The sequence below is a fragment of the Phyllostomus hastatus genome, unplaced genomic scaffold (assembly GCF_019186645.2).
Source record: "Phyllostomus hastatus isolate PE091 unplaced genomic scaffold, TTU_PhHast_1.1 phas_contig_210, whole genome shotgun sequence".
NCBI lineage: Eukaryota > Metazoa > Chordata > Mammalia > Chiroptera > Phyllostomidae > Phyllostomus > Phyllostomus hastatus.
Window position 1 is genome coordinate 16,597,009 of NW_025333737.1, and position 19,184 is coordinate 16,616,192.

Consider the following 19,184-nt stretch of genomic DNA (forward strand, 5'->3'; position numbering starts at 1 on the left):
TGTGGTGATTGCTGTGAGGGGAGGGGTACAAGGGGACTAAATGGTAATGAAAAAATACAATAAAGATTAAATTTTAAAAAGCTTAATTTTTCTGCCAACAAATCATTCATTCCTCCATCCAGCAAATCCAACAAATATTGACAATCCACTTTCAACGACTTTGCTGGGCTCCGAGTGTACCGTGGTTTTCTAAAGTTCCCACCTCGGTGTCTATCTGGGGGAAAGGGGAAGACAATAAACATGTAAATAAATTAAAATGCAGGGTCCAATGAAGGAAATAAATAGCGTAGGGGGCCCACGTTTTGGACACAACAAAATTAGACGCTCTGCAGCTCGGTGCCTCGAACAGGTTATTTCAGGATGAGCAAGGCGCCAGTGTATTGTGGGGCTCCGATATATTGTGTAGAGCTGCACTCTAGGAAGGTTACAGCTCCCGGCAAAGGGTCATATCCCGTTAGGTATGTGAAGGCAAAAAGGCGTGCAGTGACCACTGTGGCTGAGAAGCAGTGTTGCTTGGCTCTTCTACGCACCAGAGGAGACACAGGAAAAGGCCCTCGGGGATGGCTTCGCCACCCTAGGAGCAGCGCACACCGGCAAAAGGCGGGAAACCCTTGACTCGTGGCCCTGGCCACTAGGGGAGGAGCTTTCTGGCCGCCAGGCCACGCGTCATTCGAGAGCTGCCCCTCCGCTCGCTCTCAGTCGCACGCGCGGAAGTAAACACCTGCACGTCATCAGGGCGCGTCTTTTTTGCCTTTCCCCTCCCATCTCCCCGGATCGGTGGACGTGCTCACCTCCGCCGCGGGCCAAGTCTATGTCCCGCTTTCCCGCTGTCGCGGGCAGGGCGCCACGGCGACAAGAGGAAGGAGAGCGGTCCAGAGAGCCCCAGGAAGAGCGGCCTTCGGCGGTTTCCATCGCTGACAGAGGTGCGGTTCGCGGGGTGCCTTGGAGGCCAGCGAGAGTTCCGGCAGGGGTGTGTGTGGGGGCAATAAAAGTCAGCCTTGGGCAGGCAGAGCAGAGTGCGAAGGAGGCGCAGCGTTGTCCTCGCCCTCCAAGCCAGAGGCGAACTTTGTGTCCGGTGACCACTTTGGTCTGGAGGGGGGCGGTCCCAGACCCAAGTTGAGGGAAAACCCTGCTGGGGGACAAAAAAGTGAACCCCAGCGCCGAGACGTGTTCTGCTGTTAAACAGGCTCATAAAGCCTTTGTTCTCTACCCATCTATTCCCCCCTCCCCCGCCCTCGTCGGGCCGCCAGCCTGCCTTTGGGTACCGTATAGAGGGAGCCAGTTTCCAGGAGCCAGTTTCCATGGTTACCCACCACTTGGCCTTCTGGGATATGTCACTCTGAACAGGGACCTAAGTTGAACCATGAATCAGAAGCAAACACAGGTGGCTTTTAATTCAGCTGAGAGTTTCTACTGTGTTCCAGTTTTCGGTCTCTTGTTTAATAAAATTGGGTTTTGTGCTTCTACATAGGTATGTTTATATATATATCACCTTGTGCTAGGCTTACTTTGTCAAGTACTTTGAGTCATGCATTAGCAAGTGTTGAAGTTGTTAGATTTCACTAAAAAGTTGTTCTGGGCTTATAAACCCTCACTTATAAATTAGACTTAGGTGATTTAATTGAGAAGTGATAGGTTGATCTTTTCTAACCCTAAAATTTTATTGTCTCTCTCTGTTCAGTTCTGGGAAATTGAGTCAGAGATAGCTTTACAGAACTTTTAATTGCACAATCGTTTTTCTCCTTACAGAAGAGAAAGGATGCACATCACAGGAGGGAGGAACTACTCCAACTTTTCCTATTCAAAAACAAAGAAAAAAGCTTATTCAAGCTGTGAGGGACAATTCATTCCTTATTGTTACTGGAAATACAGGAAGTGGTAAAACAACTCAACTGCCAAAATATCTATATGAAGCAGGTAATTTTATTCTGGGATAGTATGAGGAGTATCTAAAAAATATGCTCTTAAAGGCTAATAGGACTTACGTTGTTGCACAAATGCCCAGCCTTTGTTGACAGCCCCAATTCTTCTCTTGGCACACACTCCCTACGTCTTCCCTTCCTCTTCATGGTTTATTTCAGATTCAAGAATTAGTTGAGATGGCATCTTTTCTACTTTTTAGTTACCATAATAATCCCAAATAGCATTATAGGGAGATACTGATTCTCTGCTATAGGATAAGTTTGTCTTACTGTAGACTATTAACCATTGGGTATTGAAATAATTTGGGGGGGAAGGGATACATTAATATCTGTTGCTGACATTGGTATTTATTGATTCTTTCTCCAGAGCATTATCAGGTAAGTAGAGTCCCTGACTCTGCTAACACCAAGTCAGCTAATGTATTACCCTTAAAGTGTCACTTCATTATTGTAAAACTTTCTAGTATAAGGTTGGTATAGAACAAAATTATATTGGATATTCATATAAAAATAGCAAAAATTTCTTAGCTTATATATTAACTTACTCTTATGCATCAAACCTAAGATGCTGTCGATTAAGACATACCACTGTTTACATACTATTAAAGGAAAACTGCCATCAAGTGTAAGATGCTTCTCCTTTTCAAAGGTACTTAAAATGTAAAAAAATAAATGCTTGTAGAATCTATGTCAGGTGGAATATTTAAATTTCTGTGACCAAGGTAAATCTATTGTAGGAAGTATGTGGAATTTTATGGGTTCCTAGAGATTAAAAATTTATGGGTTACTATTTCAAGTTTTTAGATTGGATTTTTAAAAAACCAAGCCATATTAACATACACACATTTTGAACGGTTATTAATGTGTATTCTTTTAATTCTTAAATTTTCACGATACAAATGTAATGTAGTATGTCGTTAATTTGCAGAGTTTTGGAAATACTTGAACAGTTTGTATTGATTGAGCAGAAGTAATTTAGCTCTAATAGGAAGCAGCTGTTGACATTTTTGTGTCTTTTACTTCTGGTTTTGGTAGGGTTTTCACAACATGGTATGATCGGTGTGACTCAGCCACGAAAAGTAGCGGCCATATCGGTTGCTCAGAGGGTTGCTGAAGAAATGAAATGCACTTTGGGGTCCAAAGTAGGATACCAAGTTCGTTTCGATGATTGCAGCTCTAAGGTACAAAAGTTTTGTTAATATTTGTGTAATTACTCTAAACTTATGGAAAGAGTAAAGAAAATTTTGAAAGATTATACCTACAAAAGTCTATTAATATATTTAACGAAACAAAGCCTCAGATTAGAATTTTTTTTTGTTGCCCATTGTTAATGGTTTAGCTCTGGAATCTCTGCGTTTAACCTGTTTTCTGCCTTCTCAGTTGGTTTATGTTACAGTTACATTTATTTTTCTTAGGATTCTCTCTTTTTTTAGCTGCAAGGATCCTACACATAACTTACATTTGTATTCTTAAAAAGAACCCTTTTTATTGTGAAATATACATAACATAAAATTCACCCTTTTAACTGCTTTTAGGTGTACGACTCACTGGCACTGAGAAGGTTTACAGTGTATGCTACCATCAGCACTGTCCGCCCTCAAAAGTCTGTTTTCATCCCAGACAGAGACTGCGTCTCTCATGCAGTAACTCCCCGTCCCTCCTGCCCCAGCCCTGGCACCTTCTGCTGTTTGACTTTCTGTCTCTCTGCATTTGCCTGTCTCGTACCATATTTCATCCTTGTGTCTGTCTGGCTTACTCCATTTAGCATGTTTTTAAGGTTCATCCATGTCGTATGTTTATATTCTTGAAGTCGATGGAAAACTGACAACTTAATTAGCAAAGTCTGAGAAAGTCTTTTGTATTGAGCAGTTTCTATATTCATGGCACCAACAAGTTTTAAATTGTTTTCTTTTTAATAGTTGATAGTTGTAGTTTACATTTGCTTAGGATTTCTTAATCCTATACTAGATATAAAATAATCCCTGATCTACATGTGGTCCCTAATGGGAATGGAATTGTGGTTCAGAATGACTCTCCAAAATACCGTCTTTGCCATCCTAGTAGTCACTGCTGTGGATTTTTCTCTTATTCTCTTCCATTGTTTTATGCATGTCATACTGTTAACTCCTAGCTTTTGTACCTTATTCTCATCTTGCTTTAATACTAGTTATCTGGCACTAATAATTTTTTAATAGGAGAATGAGCAGGAAGGGAATTGGGAGGAAATTACACACCTAACCATTTCCTTTACCTTTTCTCCTGAGTCCCCTAAAGTAGTGGCTGAGACAGGGAAACGAAGCCTGTTTCATTGTTGTTTCCCACAACTTGTTCACCCGAAATCATTGTGTTATCTCAGCAGTTTTCTCTGACTTCATTGTATCTGCCTAACTGGTTGCTGTTGTTGCTTTATCCCAGAACACGCACCTTCGTGCTGCATACCTGTCTCTGTAGAGATCATAAGTTTTGTAATTTGCCATCATTGTTATTAGACAATTTTAGGTACTCTTTTATTTAGTTAGGTTAGTTTGAGCACTTAATGTGTGTACATTTTGGGGGAAAATTTAGTTTGCAAAGCAGGAGTGAATTTCTGTGAAACTGTATACATATATGTACATACATACGTGTGTGTGTTGATATACTTTGTGTTTTGAACATTAGGAAACAGCAATCAAATACATGACTGATGGATGTTTATTGAAACATATTCTGGGAGATCCAAATCTTACCAAGTTCAGTGTCATTATTTTGGATGAAGCCCACGAGAGAACTCTAACTACAGTGAGTATTTTAATATATTGGTTATTTATTAGACAGTTTACTTTGGGGTAGCTTTTTAGTGCATAGAGAATTGCCTCCTCTTACAGTTTAACCAATTGAAAAAGGAATTCTTTGGTTAGGAAAGTAAAATATTTAAAATGAGTTGGTGGTTATGTGTTTTTGTGACTTAATAGAAATTTACTTTTCTTTCAGGACATCTTATTTGGTTTATTGAAGAAGCTATTTCAAGAGAAGTCTTCTAACAGGAAGGAGCATTTAAAGGTCGTGGTGATGTCAGCAACTATGGAATTAGCGAAGCTCTCTGCATTCTTTGGAAATTGTCCAATATTTGATATACCTGGAAGGCTTTACCCGGTCAGAGAAAAATTCTGCAATTTGATTGGCCCACGAGATCGGGAAAATACTGCCTATATTCAAGCGGTATTACTTGGCATCCTTTTTTGTCTTTTTTTAAAATCTGTAGTTCTAGTTGATTGAATAGTTTGATAATTTACTTGTTTCCTATTATTGGCAGACCTTACAGGTTCTAGGAATTTTGAGAACCAAATTTAATTTTTCTGTGGAACAGTGGGAGGTGGGAGGGAGTCTGAATTTCCACTAGCATATTATGCTTGTGTTTCTTGCTTTAGATTGTGAAAGTGACCATGGATATCCATTTGAATGAAATGGCTGGAGACATCTTGGTTTTTCTGACTGGTGAGCATTTCAGTATCAGGTTTAAAATGAGCATACTGTTGGTGAGAAGGGACGTAACACCACGATAAAGTGTTCTTTTTCTTGGGAAATCTGGGTACTACTCATGTTGCCCTAGCTTTTTATGATGATCTAAATAGTTTTAGATTTTATATCTTATATAAGGTAATTCTGTATTGCCGTTAAAAACACCAGTGTTATTAGTAAACATGTAAAACACACTGGCCTTTAATAGGAAGATATTAAATGCTAAATTATTCATGTTTTTATTAGTCTGTCTTACATAGAGGAGTTACCATACTAGTCCTGAATCAGAATGATTAATTCCATTATTGCAGGGGACATTCTGCCAGCTCCTTTCTTCTTTGCGTGGTGGAATGGTACTTATGATAGCAGTACATAAGGTGTGGAATCCATGTCTCATAGATGAGCCTTCTTTACAGGTCAAAAATAGAATAGTTACATCCTAGATTAATGTGATTCTTCAAGTAGCGGCATCCTATGAACAGAAGTGAGTCATTTCATAGCTTACTTCCTACTCTGTCTTGTAAGGATGTCAGAAGTGAGATATTGTAATAATCTGCCTTTTTGAGGTTACTTAAGTATTACACCTAAATGCAGTATCTCCTGGATTAGACTTCCCTATGTTAAGGATGAACTTTACTGGATCTTCTTAAAATACCGTGTTAACAAGATGAAAGGCTTAAAGATTATATTATAAACATGTTGATTCCTTTAGAGATTTAAATTCCTTAGAAACTGGTGTTTCTTTTATTTTTTGTTTTATTGTTGAGATTTGGTACAAATTATGTCTTCATCTCCTTTAGATCAAAATGGGAGTTTTAAAATAACTATTGCAAAACTGATTTTGATTTAGAAGGCCTTTTTTTCACTCTTAAAATTAATTTTGCTGTTCAGTTGCTGACATTATTTCCCCCCTTGTTTCAGGTCAGTTTGAAATCGAAAAAAGTTGTGAGTTACTTTTTCAGATGGCAGAGTCTGTGGATTACGATTATGATGTTCAAGACACCACACTAGACGGGTTGTTAATATTGCCATGTTATGGATCCATGACAACAGGTAATTTCTTCACTACCATAGAAAATTTGACTGGTTAAAAAAAAACATTTTATTGAACAATCACATATGTACAGAAGAGTGCACAGATCCTAAGTGTTTATTTTTAGGTCAGTGACCTTCACAAACTGATCTCATCCCTGTAACTAACACCCTGTAACTAACACCCCGTGAAACAGAACTTAGGAAAACCAGCATCCCTTGAGAGATTTTTTTCCCCTCGTCTTTTCACATTTACTTTTTCAACATGCCCCTTAGTGTTGTTAAAAGTGAGCTGTGTCTTCTCCCAGCAGAACAAAAATATTGTTGGTAATTTTTTGAAATAAGCACTATGATTTCCTGCTAGTAATGCCACAACTCAAACCTGATTTGCTGCAGCCGCACAGTTTCTGGAAATCATACATACCCAGATACATCTGAGACTAGGCGTGGTGGATTTTTTTAAGTATCCATACATTAGTCTACTTTCCAAGAATAATGTAAATTCAAAGAGCAAATGCAAACTCCTATTCTGATTCGTTCATGATAAATGCTGTTAAATGAAATTAAGAGTTTTTTGTGTAAAACTATTTTATTAGGAATTTGATTTGTAAATCTAAAGGGAAATTAACTGTAGCTGTCTAGAGTTTGATAGGATTTGCATTTAATGTAAAAGGCATTTACATGCTTTTATTTTTTATGTGTATTTTTTGCTTTTGTTGAATAGGGGGTTCTAATAGTAACAAAAAATGTTCAGGACTATGTGTTGTTAAATAACCACAGACCACATACTATTATGGAAATTTCTTTTGTGATGCTATTAAGCCCTTGCTCTCAATATTGAAATCTATTTTTAGATTTTTACATCTTAAAGGGAATTCTTAGGGTCATTATTAGATGTTTAAGGTTCTTATTATTTTCTGGGGATTTGATGTAATGACTCTTAAGATTTACTTTGTAAGTGATAAGGTAATTAAAAACAGTATGGTTGCTGTATTATTAACCATTAACTAATTATACTTTTTCCATATAAAGTGAAAAATTTCATTCTCTTCTTCTTATTGCCACATTAAAAATAATGTTCTATACCTGTTCTTGCTTTTTTAACATCCTGAAATCCAGTTTTCATACTGTTAAAAGTTGCTAGTAACTTCTCACATCTCATGGCTATTCTGTATTTTGATTTTGTGATAATAAATCTCTTTGAAATGCTTTCTTTTGAGATACTCTTTAATTAGCTGGTTCTCCTGTCCTGTCTTTCCGTAAGGCTTCTGCCTTCCCACCCTCTCCAGCCTTTGTGCCCTTCTCTATGTGACTGTTTTCTAAGGTTTAATTCTTAGAATTCTCTGTTTTGGTGAGGTTGGCTTCTAGGACTCACCTGTCACTTCTCTGCGGATGATTCCTGAAAGTGCTGTCCGGGTCACACCCACTCCCGCGCTCTAGACCTCCTGGATCTCCTCGCTGGGCTTTCTGGTCTGTGCATCACATCATCTACACCAGGGTCCGTGGCCTTTTAGGAACGTGGCCGTGAGCAAGCTCACCTGAGCCCTGCCTCCTGTCCATCTGTCTCTCGGAACCGTTCTGTCTTCCAGGAAACTGGTGGTCTCTGGTGCCAAAAAGATTGGGGACTGTTGATCCAGATAATTCGATGCAAACGAGTGGCAACTCCTGCAGGTTTTCTTTTTACCCTTGTCCTATTCAGGTTATTCATTCTTTTTCTTTTTCTGTTGTCACTGTTAGAATTGGGATCCTCAGTCTGCTTTCCTGGGTTGGCACCAGAGCCTGCTCACCCGTTTTCCCTGATTCCATGTACCATCCTACGTGGGTGGTAAGCGCAGTCTTCCAGCAGCATGGCTCTGATTGTGTCAGTCTCCCGTGGGGTACCTTCAGCTATTCCTTATTACCAGCTGAATTAACGTGTCAGCTTAATATCTTGGCATTCAGTATCCTTCTAGCATGACTTCAGCCTGCGTTCAGCTATAATTCCCACTGTATGTGTAAATGGTGAAGGTGTGAGACTGGGCCTGAGGAAAGCTGTTACCGCAGGGTTTTGTTTACTTTAGTTTCCTTTCTGGTTCCAAAGGCACTGTAAGGGCAAGCTACGGTGATCCATTATGAGCGTAATTGTATTTATTACAGTAGTTTATAACAGTGCAAAATGCATTCAGATGGAGCTGATGAGGCACGGAGTAATGGGTGAGTTGGAGTTAGATGAAGTAGGGAGAGTGTTAGGTTCCTGGGACTATAGGCTTTTTGAAGCCTGCTTAATATAGTACAGCACTTATTTTCTTTATTATTGCTACTTTGGGTGGTGGTGGGGAGAGACACTATTATCGTGTTATTTCCTTTCTTTACTATTATGCTTCAGGAACAGAAAACTTGCACTTGGGAGTGTGGAAAGGGAAGAGAAGGGTTTCCTGCTTGTGGCGTGTAGTGAAGGGGGTTCAGAAATGGCCCACGTCTAGGTTTACTGACTAGGTAAAAATTACGATGTGGATATTTTATAGTTGCTTATTTCCGGGCTAGTCATGAGCGTGGCTGAGTGTTTTAAAGAGACATCTTTTTTTTTTTTTAAAGGTTTTATTTATTTAATTTTAGAGAGAGGGGAAGGGAAGGAGAAGGAAAGGGAGAGAAACATCACTGTGTGTGGTTGCCTCTCATGAGTCCCTCACTGGGGACCTGGCCTACAACCTAGGCATGTGCCCTGACTGGGAATCAAACCAGCAAGCTTTTAGTTTGCAGGCCCGTGCTCAACCTACTGAGCTGCACCAGCCAGGGCAAGAAACATTTAAAAATATGTCCTTAATTGGCATAAAAAAAATTCCCACCTATCACAAAATGAAGAGGTGCTGTATATCCTTTCTCCATCCTAGGTTACATGGTCTTGCTCCCTGGGCCTAACTCTCCCCTCCCCCACCCTCTGTGATGTTCTCTCAAGCTAGAAGTGTTGGTGGTATTTTTTGTTCTTTTCCTCCCACATCATTTTTTGTGACTGTGTTGGCTATTTCCTTAACTTGAACAACTCCTTTCTCTTTTATTCTCCCCTTTCACTGGCTGAAACCCTGTTACTGTGTTTCACCAACTCCATAAAAGATGTTTCCTGATTTCCCTCCTCACCACTGGCTTTGATCTCTTCTTCCTTTGAACCACAGCTTTGCTGTGCCTCTTATGGCACTTCACACATTCTGCCTTGTGCTATGGTTGTCTCCTCCTAAGAGACTGAACTTCTTGAAGGCAAGTACGGTATGTTGAAAAAGTCCTGATTAAATATCTGTTAGACTAGGTTCCAGAGTTTTTACTTTCTGCAGACGTTCTTGGAGTGTCTCATCAAATGCTCTGTCTGGAACCTTTTTCTTGCTGCTCTCAAACCTTTTTGCTCTTCTGACTTCCTTCTTTGGTTTGAGGTATTACAGTCCCTCAGGTTTGTCATGCATCTAGGGAAAACAACCCCACAAAAATTTAGGAACTGAAATATACCTGTGTCTACATAAGTGACAAATATTTGTATGGAGTTAGACAATTTTAGCACTAAAAGTAATTGTCTAATTCAGTGCTTCTTAGCCTCTTTTGGAGGGTAGGGCCTCAGATTCTTTTGAAAAGGCAATGGAAGTCATGACTTGTTTCTCTAGAAGAATGCACATGTACTCATATATATACACACATGTTATATGTGTATGTGTGTATATATATATATATATATATATATTGCATAATTAAACTTTATTTTACAGATAGAGAGGCTAAGGGATCTTCCCGAGGTCACATGGTGCATCTGTATTTGATGGCTGGTTGTTTACTCAGTAGCAGGTGATAAAATAGTGTGCGTTTCCTGAATACATGAAGAAAAGGAACGGAGTTTTATCTCATTTAGTGCACATCATTTGAAGTGAGGAAAATCTGCTCACTTAGATTATTGCATAAATCCCAAAATAGTTTTCTTTCTTCCTATAAACCAAAGACTTTGCCTCAGTATGGTGGGTACCTAAAATGTGCTTTGTTTACAATAGTTTCTTTAAATGTTAAGATTAAAGGTGTAGGGGGGTAAGGTTAGTGAGCTTCACATAAAAACTTTGACTCTATGTAGAGCCTCCCCAAATGGGACTTTTTTTTTTTTTTTGGTCTTATAAAGAAATACATACTTTAAAAAAAAAGTCAAAGTAAGAAAATAATTAAACTTACTCAGGTCCCACCACATGGTTAAGTACTGATGACTATCAGTCTTTTGAGGTATATTGTTCTGGACTTTTCTTTATACATTTAAATATATTTTTATTGTTTAGGTTTTTAAACAGAAAATGGAATTATGTTATATGTGTTCTTTTATGGGTTTTTTTGCCCTTTGTAGAAATCTTTAAAAGTACAGAAAAATACAAAAAAATCCATTTCCCGCTCTGCAGAATTAGCACACTGTTAATGTCTCAGCATATTTGCACCAATTTTCTTTAAATAAAAATTACTCAATTGAGGGAAAATTGTACAGTTTTATCACAGAGAATTCAAGAGTATGCAGAATTACAAAGGTAAAAGTAAAGAAATCACCTCAAATTCCTCCATCCAGAAATAACCATCTTTAATATTAGGAAAACCATTTTTCAAGAGTGTGTGTGTCTGCTTGTGTAAACGTGTAGAAAGATAACTAAATAGGTAGGTAGGTTGATAGAAATGCTTTTTAAAAGTGAGATTGTACCATTGCTTTTTAATTATTTATTTATTGATTTCCCTTAGAGTGAGAGGAAGGGGGAGAGAGAGAGAAACATCAATTTGTTGTTCCACTTACTTAGGTATTCATTGTTTGATTTTTGTATGTGCCCTGACCAGGGATGAAATCCACACCCTTGGCCTCTTGAGATGATGCTCTAACCCACTGAGCCACCCAGCCAGGGCACTTGCTTTTCAGAAAGGTGTATAATTTTACTTGAATTTACTTGAAGGAATTGTTAAACTTTAAGTAAACCTTTATCACATGAGAGAATATTTTATAAAAGATTGCTTTAAAGTGTAAAAAGATGAAAAATATTAATATCTTCTTTTAGACCATATTTGACTGGAGATCTTATCCGATGAGGATTTAAGTACTTTTTTGCTCATATCCTCTGCTTCTAATTTTTGTTAGTTATTTTTACATGATTCAGATGTATTTAGTGTTTACCGTCAATTTTTTTTAACCATGGTTTTCCATTTCTACATTATTTTTGGTTAATTTTAGATTGGTTGGATTTGGTTAACTTTTTTTTAATAGAAGTGCTTTTGAGTGTTATTTTCTGTTGCTCTTTTATGTTTCAGAATGTCTGGCTTTTGCCTTTATACTTGAACTACATCTTGGCTGGGTTTTATGTTCTTGGGTCACACTTTCTTTTTCTTAGAACTTGGTAGACGTTGTCCAGTTGTCTTCTGGCATTGAGTGTTGCTGCGGAGGAGTCTGAGGCCAGCCTGGCTTTTTACCCCCTCCTTGTAAGTGATTTGCTTTTTCTGTCTGATTGCCTGAAAATTTCTGTTTTTACCCTTAAAGTTCAATAGTTCTAGGATATATTTCTTTTTTTTTTCTTTTTTATTTTTGGTGTTGACTGTTTTATATTAAAATTTCCTGGAATTGAACTACTAATTTTTAAAAATCAGTTTTATTGAGGTATAATTTACACACAATAAACTGTGCCTGCTTTAAGTATTATAGTTAATGGAATTGGACAAATGTACTTATCCATGTGACCACAACCACAAACAGGTGATCTTTTCTGATGTGCCCTATTGGTCTGCAAATTCAATTCTTTATTTCAGGGACATTTTTTTGTGTTATATGTTTGAATATAACTTTATTGGTTTCTCTACATCAGGGATACCAATTATTCTTATGTTGGATTGTCTATCTTCCATATTTCTTTAGCTACTTTTTAGTTACTTTCTCTCTTTCAACTGCATGTAGGGATTCTCTCAAACCTTTTCTGTGTCAAGAATTTAATTTTCAGCTGTGTTAGTGAGAATTCTCAAGGCATTTTTAATTCACCCAAAAATGACATCTGGGGCAGGGGTAGAGCTGGAGTTGAACAGTTTTAATTCTTCATTCTGTTCTAGAATCCTCGTTCATTTTTCTTTTTTGATTGACAGTTTCTGTTTATTGCTTTATGTTCCTTTTACTCTGTCTCTCTAAGATGTATTTCTGCTTTGGGATGTTTCGGGGTTAATTTGGGACAAGAAATTCTATGAGAAAGTATCAGTTGGCCTTAACATATAATATGTCATATTCATATGTATCTTAGCAGCATTACTCCTCTAAGATAGTTGAATATTTTCCCCTCAATATTCTTATTTCTTGGTAGACTTTGGAACATCTTTCTGCCTCTGCCTCTTTGTTAGTCTGCCCCCTCATCCAGTTAATAACATTCAAGTATCTTATTAGGTGCTGAGATAGATGGGATAAGGAATATCAGAATCTTTCTTAAGTAGAAAAACCAGGAAATGGAAATAATCAGGAGAATTACTACATCTTAATGAAAGTATTCACTCTCTCCCCTTTCCTTCATGGAGAATGAGAACGTGCTTTAAGATATATGTATTTAACGTTTTTCCAAACCCTTATAAACAGACAGACTGGCATTTGATTATGCTTGTGGAATATGGTGTTAAAGTGTTTGGATGAAATGTAAATGTGAAACAAATATGAGTCCTGTCAAAACCCCAGTTTCAGCACTTTTTCATTGATTATAGTAAACAAAATGGTAAAGACACTTAAATTTTGGTGATTGGTACTTTTAGAAATAGGTTGATTGAAAAATAGATTTGATTTTAGATAAATATGTTTAGAAAGGACATTTCTAACATAGGTAAAAGTTTAGGGTAACATGAAATTTCAAAATAGAAGGATCTTAATTAATTATGTATATAATTCATTTTTTATTTATGAATTCATTCAACTGTACTGAGCACTTCCTATGGTCGAGGCATTGTTCTAGGTTCTGGGGATATGTCTTGTATATAAAGAGAATGTTCTTACTCCATCAGAGCTACATTGTAGTAGAATAAATAGGCAATAAATGTATAAACATAATTTGAACTACAAAGTAGTATGATAATTCCTGTGAATCATCTGGAAGATACATGCTACCTAAATCTAAGAACTATCAAAAAAGTAATTTTTAACACTTAACGTTTTTCATTAGATTTTTCAATAGGTCTTTTGGGAATTATTTTAGTAGTTATATTAAAACTTCTCTACAGGTATTTTTAAAACTCTGCCTTTCTAGCACTTTTTTACTTTTGAAATTAATTTTGGAATGATGTGGAAGAATAGCAACATCATTCAACTTGATTTTATTTTTTTATTTATTGATTTGAGAGGGAGAAAGAGAAACATCGATTTGTTGTTTCACTTATTTATGCATTTGTTGGTTGCTCCTTGTATGTGCCCTGATTGGGGATCAGACCTGCATGCAGCCTTGGTGTATGGGGATGATGCTCTAACTGGCTGAGCTACCTGGCCGGGGCTTCAGCTTGGTTTTAAATCGGCCTGTCTGTGTGGTGAAGCCACTCGATCCCTGGGCTTTAGTTTCCTCATCTATAAAGTGAGATCGTTGGCCTAGTTCCACGAGCTTAACACTGTGCTTGTCCGTGCCACTCGTTTCTTTCTCATAATAGTCTAGCTTTCGTCTGTTTTATATGTTGGGAATACATGGATCTTGCTAAGATTTTGTTAGAAAACAACCTTTGTACTTTATCAGAAAGCAGGTTTTATTAAGATTTTCTTGGCTGCTGAAAGAGAAACTGGAGGTTGCTCAAGCAGAAAAAGTGAACTTTCTATGCAAATCAGAGCATTTCTTGTGGAAATCAAATGCAGCCAGGCATATAAAATGTTTTTCTTTCTTTCATTCTTTCTTTCTTTTAAAGGTTTTATCTATATATTTTTAGAGAGAGGAGAAGGGACAGAGAAAGAGAAGGAGAGAAACATCAATCGGTTGCTTCTTGCACACCCCAACTGGGAACCTGGCCTGCAACCCAGGCGTGTGCCCTGACCAGAAATTGAACCAGCAGCCTTTCGGTTTACAGGATGATGCCCAACTAACCCACTGAGCCACACCACTCAGGGCTTTCTTTTAAAAAACAACAGCAACAAAATGTTAAAAAAAGACTTACATATATATACGTATGTGTATATGTATATATGTTGTTCTAATATGTATGATACAGTAGTAAACACATATAAAATAAAAAGTTTTAAAGACTTATGAAAAATATGTATAGGAATGCTAATAATTACTTTTCATATCCATGTACTCCCTGGAATGATTACTCCTAGTTTTTTGAGGTCATTGAAATAGATGATCCACCCAGATCCCTTGTTGGAAGTTCTTTGACCTCTTTAGCTTTAGTGATCTTTATCTTCATCCTGCTTCAGCCACACATTCAAAAGCTTACATCCTGGACTTTGTCATTACCACCATTTCTGATCTCAGTTTTAAACATCTTTCTGATGGTTACTTCTGGTTTGTCAACCCACTCTACTATTCCTAAGTCAACAATTTTCAAAATGCATTGAGACTAGTCCTTTATTAGCCTACACCTAACTCTTTTTGTCCATAGTGAAGTTATTTCCTTGCAGAAATTCTCAGCTGTCTTGCCCAGTTCTCTGCATAACCTGGCAGGAGAGGGGGAGTTTGGCCAAACCTATCTTTCTACTTAATCTGCACCCAGGCCTTAAGAGACTTGGGACATGTCAGGAGTCCAGAAATACTCTCAACTCTCGTGGCTGCTTCATCTTTTTCTTTCTTTAGACTAGTTTTCTCTCCTTCATTTATATTAGTCATTTTACTGTGGTTCACAAGTTTCTTTTTCCTCTTTGCAAGAGAGTGGCCTAATGAAATTGAGCATCTCTTGGACCCTTTTCCAGATGCACAAGAGAATCAAATTGGCCTGTCTTGGGGGAGATATTTATCTTTGGTACAGTAAAGTATGACCAGAGGAGCAAGGTATCATACTCCAAGCGTTGCTGCTGGGGCCCGCCCTGCCAAATGTGTGGGTAGCGGAAATGAGTGTGGGGTTACTTGTTTAGACAGGTAGTCATGAGTTGGGCAGATACCCAAAAAGTAAGAACCACTGACCTGATTAATCTTTAAGGCAGGGAGAGGTCCTTAATCTGTAGTCCACAGATGGGAATTGCTTGAAATATTTTGTTTGTGTGCATATGTGTCTTTTAATGCAAAAGAGGTCCACAGTTTTAAAATCTTCTCAAAGGGAGAGATGACCTACAATAGGAGTCTACTGTAGGGTTTATTTTAGCAATAATAATCTGTGTTTCCATGTATCTTGAAGTTTCAACAGTAAAAGGTGAGGAAAAAATAGTTTTGCTATTATATTTTGAATTCAAGATAAAGAGGTGAAGAAAAGACAACTTTTAATGGAAAGAAATTAGTTTCTCAAAACTTGAGTTTGACAAATGCATATTATAAATTAGTATTTTCTTTTAACATGTATTATAGATCAACAGAGGAGAATATTTTTGCCACCTCCACCTGGAATTAGAAAATGTGTCATATCTACTAATATTTCTGCCACATCTTTGACAATAGATGGAATCAGGTACAACTTTTAAAATTTATTTTAAAGCCAAGAAAACCACTTAGCTAATCATTAAACATTGAGTTTGCTTCATTGTGCCCTCTGCTAATTCCTTTCTTTCCTGCTTAACTTGTAATCGCCTATCATTTTTGTTGTTATAGATTGCAATGAATAGGAAACAGAGTAGGAAGTGTACGTAATATTCCTGATCCCACTTTTTAACTACTTGTACTTGGCAACTTGTAGCTTTTCTCTTCCCAAATTAAGATTATGCATAGTACTTCATGAGTGTCACTAAATAGGAAGCCAGGTCTGTTTTTCTGTACTCCCATTACCAGCGTATATCTGTAGTGATCTCTTCCTTTCTCACCTGGCAGCTTCAGCTGGTAGAGTAAGCTGCGTACATCCAAGTGTTTGTCTGGAGACACTGTTTCTCACTTTTCACCTTTTTATGAAATGAACTCTAATGCAGGTCTCTTATTTAATGTAATCAATGATGCCATGAAATTTTGAGGTAGATATAGTAGAGAAACACTGGCAAGTAAGTCTAGACTCATGGTTAATGTGAATGAAGTCCTTTCAGCCCTGTTGAAACATGTTCCTTTTGAATATTATCTTTTGCCCAATGTATTTTATATTGTTAACTAAGTCTTTCTATCATAGGAAGGCTGGGCCTGAATCTCCAAAATTGAATATATTTCTTTTTGGCAAAATGATCACCCACATCTGAAAGGAAGTTTAACTTCTTCTCCTTTTCTCCTTTACTTTAAAAATAATGGTTTCAGCCCTGACTGCTGTGGCTCTGTGGATTGAGTGCTGGCCTGCAAACTGAAGGGTTGGCAGTTCGATTCCCAGTCAGGGTACATGCCTGGGTTGTGGGCCAGGTCCCCATTTGGGGGCATGTGAGAGGCAACCGATCACTATATCTCTCACACACTGATGTTTCTCTCCCTCTTTTTCTCCCTGCCTTCCCCTACCTCTAAATGTAAATAAATAAAATCTTTAAAATATATAAATAAAAATAATGGTTTCACTAAGGGCTTAGGGGAGCAGCTCTCCTGAGTATAAATTAATCTGCAATTTTCTGTTTTCAGCAAAGGCAAAAGTTATTAAATAGTGTGTTTCAGAATGTTCCCTAAGTAACTTAGTAGTAAGTTAAGTAGACTTAACTGCTGTTTCTAGTTGTTTTGTTACATGACTTGTTCTCCATTTAACTGACTTACAGTGGTATTGTTAAAGGCTAGCTGGAATGATATTCTGAACCCATTATAATGTTTTAGAACTGAGTGTCAAGTTTGTTTATTTTTTTAAGAGAAATTTTGTAACAAAATTAACATTTAAAAATGAACAATTAAGTATTATGTAATGCATTCACAATGTTATGCAACCACCACATCTATTTAGTTTTAAAACATTTTTATCATCCCAAAATAGAACCCTGTACCCTTTAAGCAGTAACTCAGAATATGATATGTATTCCATTATACGTACATACTGTAATTTGTGCCTTTGTTCAGCTCTTAATGGGTCATGGACAACCTTTTGCTTTTCTCAAATACTGCTACTGTGGACACACATCTACAAGTACTTGTTGAGTACTGTTTTCAGTTCTTGGGGGTGTATACTTATTAGGAATGGATTTCTGGGTCATATGGTAATTCTCTGTTTAACATTTCGAGGAACCTTCAGACCATTTTCCACATTGGCTGAACCACTTTATGCTTCCAGCAGCAATGCACGAGGGCTCCCGTTTCTTGACTTTCAAGTTTTACAGTTAACATAGAAGTCAGCATGTAGTTGTTAGTTTGGTGGAAAAGGAGAATCCAAAGTGGTTGAAAATGAGCAGGTCTTTTCTTATTTTCTAAAAACTTAACTGGTTTTTGTTCTCCTTAGATATGTGGTAGACGGTGGCTTTGTGAAACAGTTAAATCACAATCCCAGATTGGGGCTGGACATCCTGGAGGTGGTTCCAATTTCAAAGTAAGTCTCTCTGTCAAGTCTTTTTGTTCAAAGGATGGTTGATCAGATAATTTCTGGGTGGTTCAGGGATACGAAGTGAATTGCTTAGGAAACCCACGGAACACTTTGGGGACTTTTCCTTTTTTTTTCTTCTAAAGGAGTGAGGCGTTACAGCGAAGTGGCCGAGCTGGTAGGACTGCCTCAGGAAAATGCTTTCGGATCTATAGTAAAGATTTCTGGAACCAGTGTATGCCTGACCACGTGATCCCTGAGATTAAGAGAACTAGTTTGACATCTGTAGTTCTGACCTTAAAGTGCCTTGCCATACACGATGTTATAAGGTACGTAGACAGCTTTAAAAAAAAGAAAAATGTGTTAGGGTGGAGCCAGGTTATGTCTCAGAAGTTCTTTGAAGTATTTGGCTCAGACATCCCTCCCTCTCAAGGTTCAGCTAAACCCATAGAAAAGGCTTCTTTATGTTGCTTTACTAGAACATGATCCCTTGCTCATATTTTAACGTTAGTTCAGTAGTGGGCCTCATGCTGATATTTGGGTCGTTCAGTGACCACTAGCTTATCTATTGTGAAAGGTATGTAATGACCTTAATTCTAGCCAGAAAAGCTTTTTCTGTTTGTTTTTTTGTGGCATCTTTTGTATGACCAGCATTGTACCATGCACTGCGAGAGACAGGGTAATACTCTAGTAGTTTTTGCTTTCACCAAGCTTCAGTTATATCAGAAAAATAAGAATCAGATATGTGCAGTAACAAATAGAACTGTTAAATTAGTCAAATGTTAAACTATATAATTAATTGGTATAGGACAGTATTTTTTAAAAAGATTTAGTTTATTTTTAGAGAGAGGGAAAGGGAGGGAGAAGAGGGAGAGAAACATCAGTGTGTGGTTGCCTCTCATGTGCCCCTAACCGGGGACCTGACTCTCAACCCAAGCATGTGCCCTGCCTGGGAATTGAACCAGTGACTCTTGGTTTGCAGGTCAGCACTCAAGTCCACTGAGCCACACCAGTCAAGGCTAGGACAATATTATTATAGAGGCTTGAAATTTCATGTTCCATACATATGGTAGAGGAAGTAATGAAGGAAAGTACTGTCTTATTCTTAGTTTTGGTCTTGTCTGGGGATGTAAAGATGTTGGGAACTTGGGAAAGATGGCCATGCGTTCTTTTAAATTTTTTTATTGATTTTTGTTTTCTTTAGAGAGAGAGAGGGAA

General features: G+C 37.7%; 1 protein-coding gene across 1 annotated transcript in view; it reads left to right on the plus strand.

The window, feature by feature from the left end:
* The first annotated feature begins 738 nt into the window (after window positions 1-738).
* The window catches only part of DHX40 (DEAH-box helicase 40), a 36,267-nt gene continuing 17,821 nt past the window's right edge, over window positions 739-19,184 (plus strand). Inside the window, exons 1-10 of the mRNA XM_045837125.1 lie at window positions 739-923; window positions 1,750-1,917; window positions 2,958-3,103; window positions 4,581-4,700; window positions 4,893-5,120; window positions 5,330-5,396; window positions 6,342-6,473; window positions 15,917-16,016; window positions 17,889-17,975; window positions 18,113-18,295. Of these exons, the coding sequence (XP_045693081.1) occupies window positions 812-923; window positions 1,750-1,917; window positions 2,958-3,103; window positions 4,581-4,700; window positions 4,893-5,120; window positions 5,330-5,396; window positions 6,342-6,473; window positions 15,917-16,016; window positions 17,889-17,975; window positions 18,113-18,295 (1,343 nt within the window). The 5' untranslated portion in view covers window positions 739-811. The remainder of the gene's footprint in view (window positions 924-1,749; window positions 1,918-2,957; window positions 3,104-4,580; window positions 4,701-4,892; window positions 5,121-5,329; window positions 5,397-6,341; window positions 6,474-15,916; window positions 16,017-17,888; window positions 17,976-18,112; window positions 18,296-19,184) is intronic.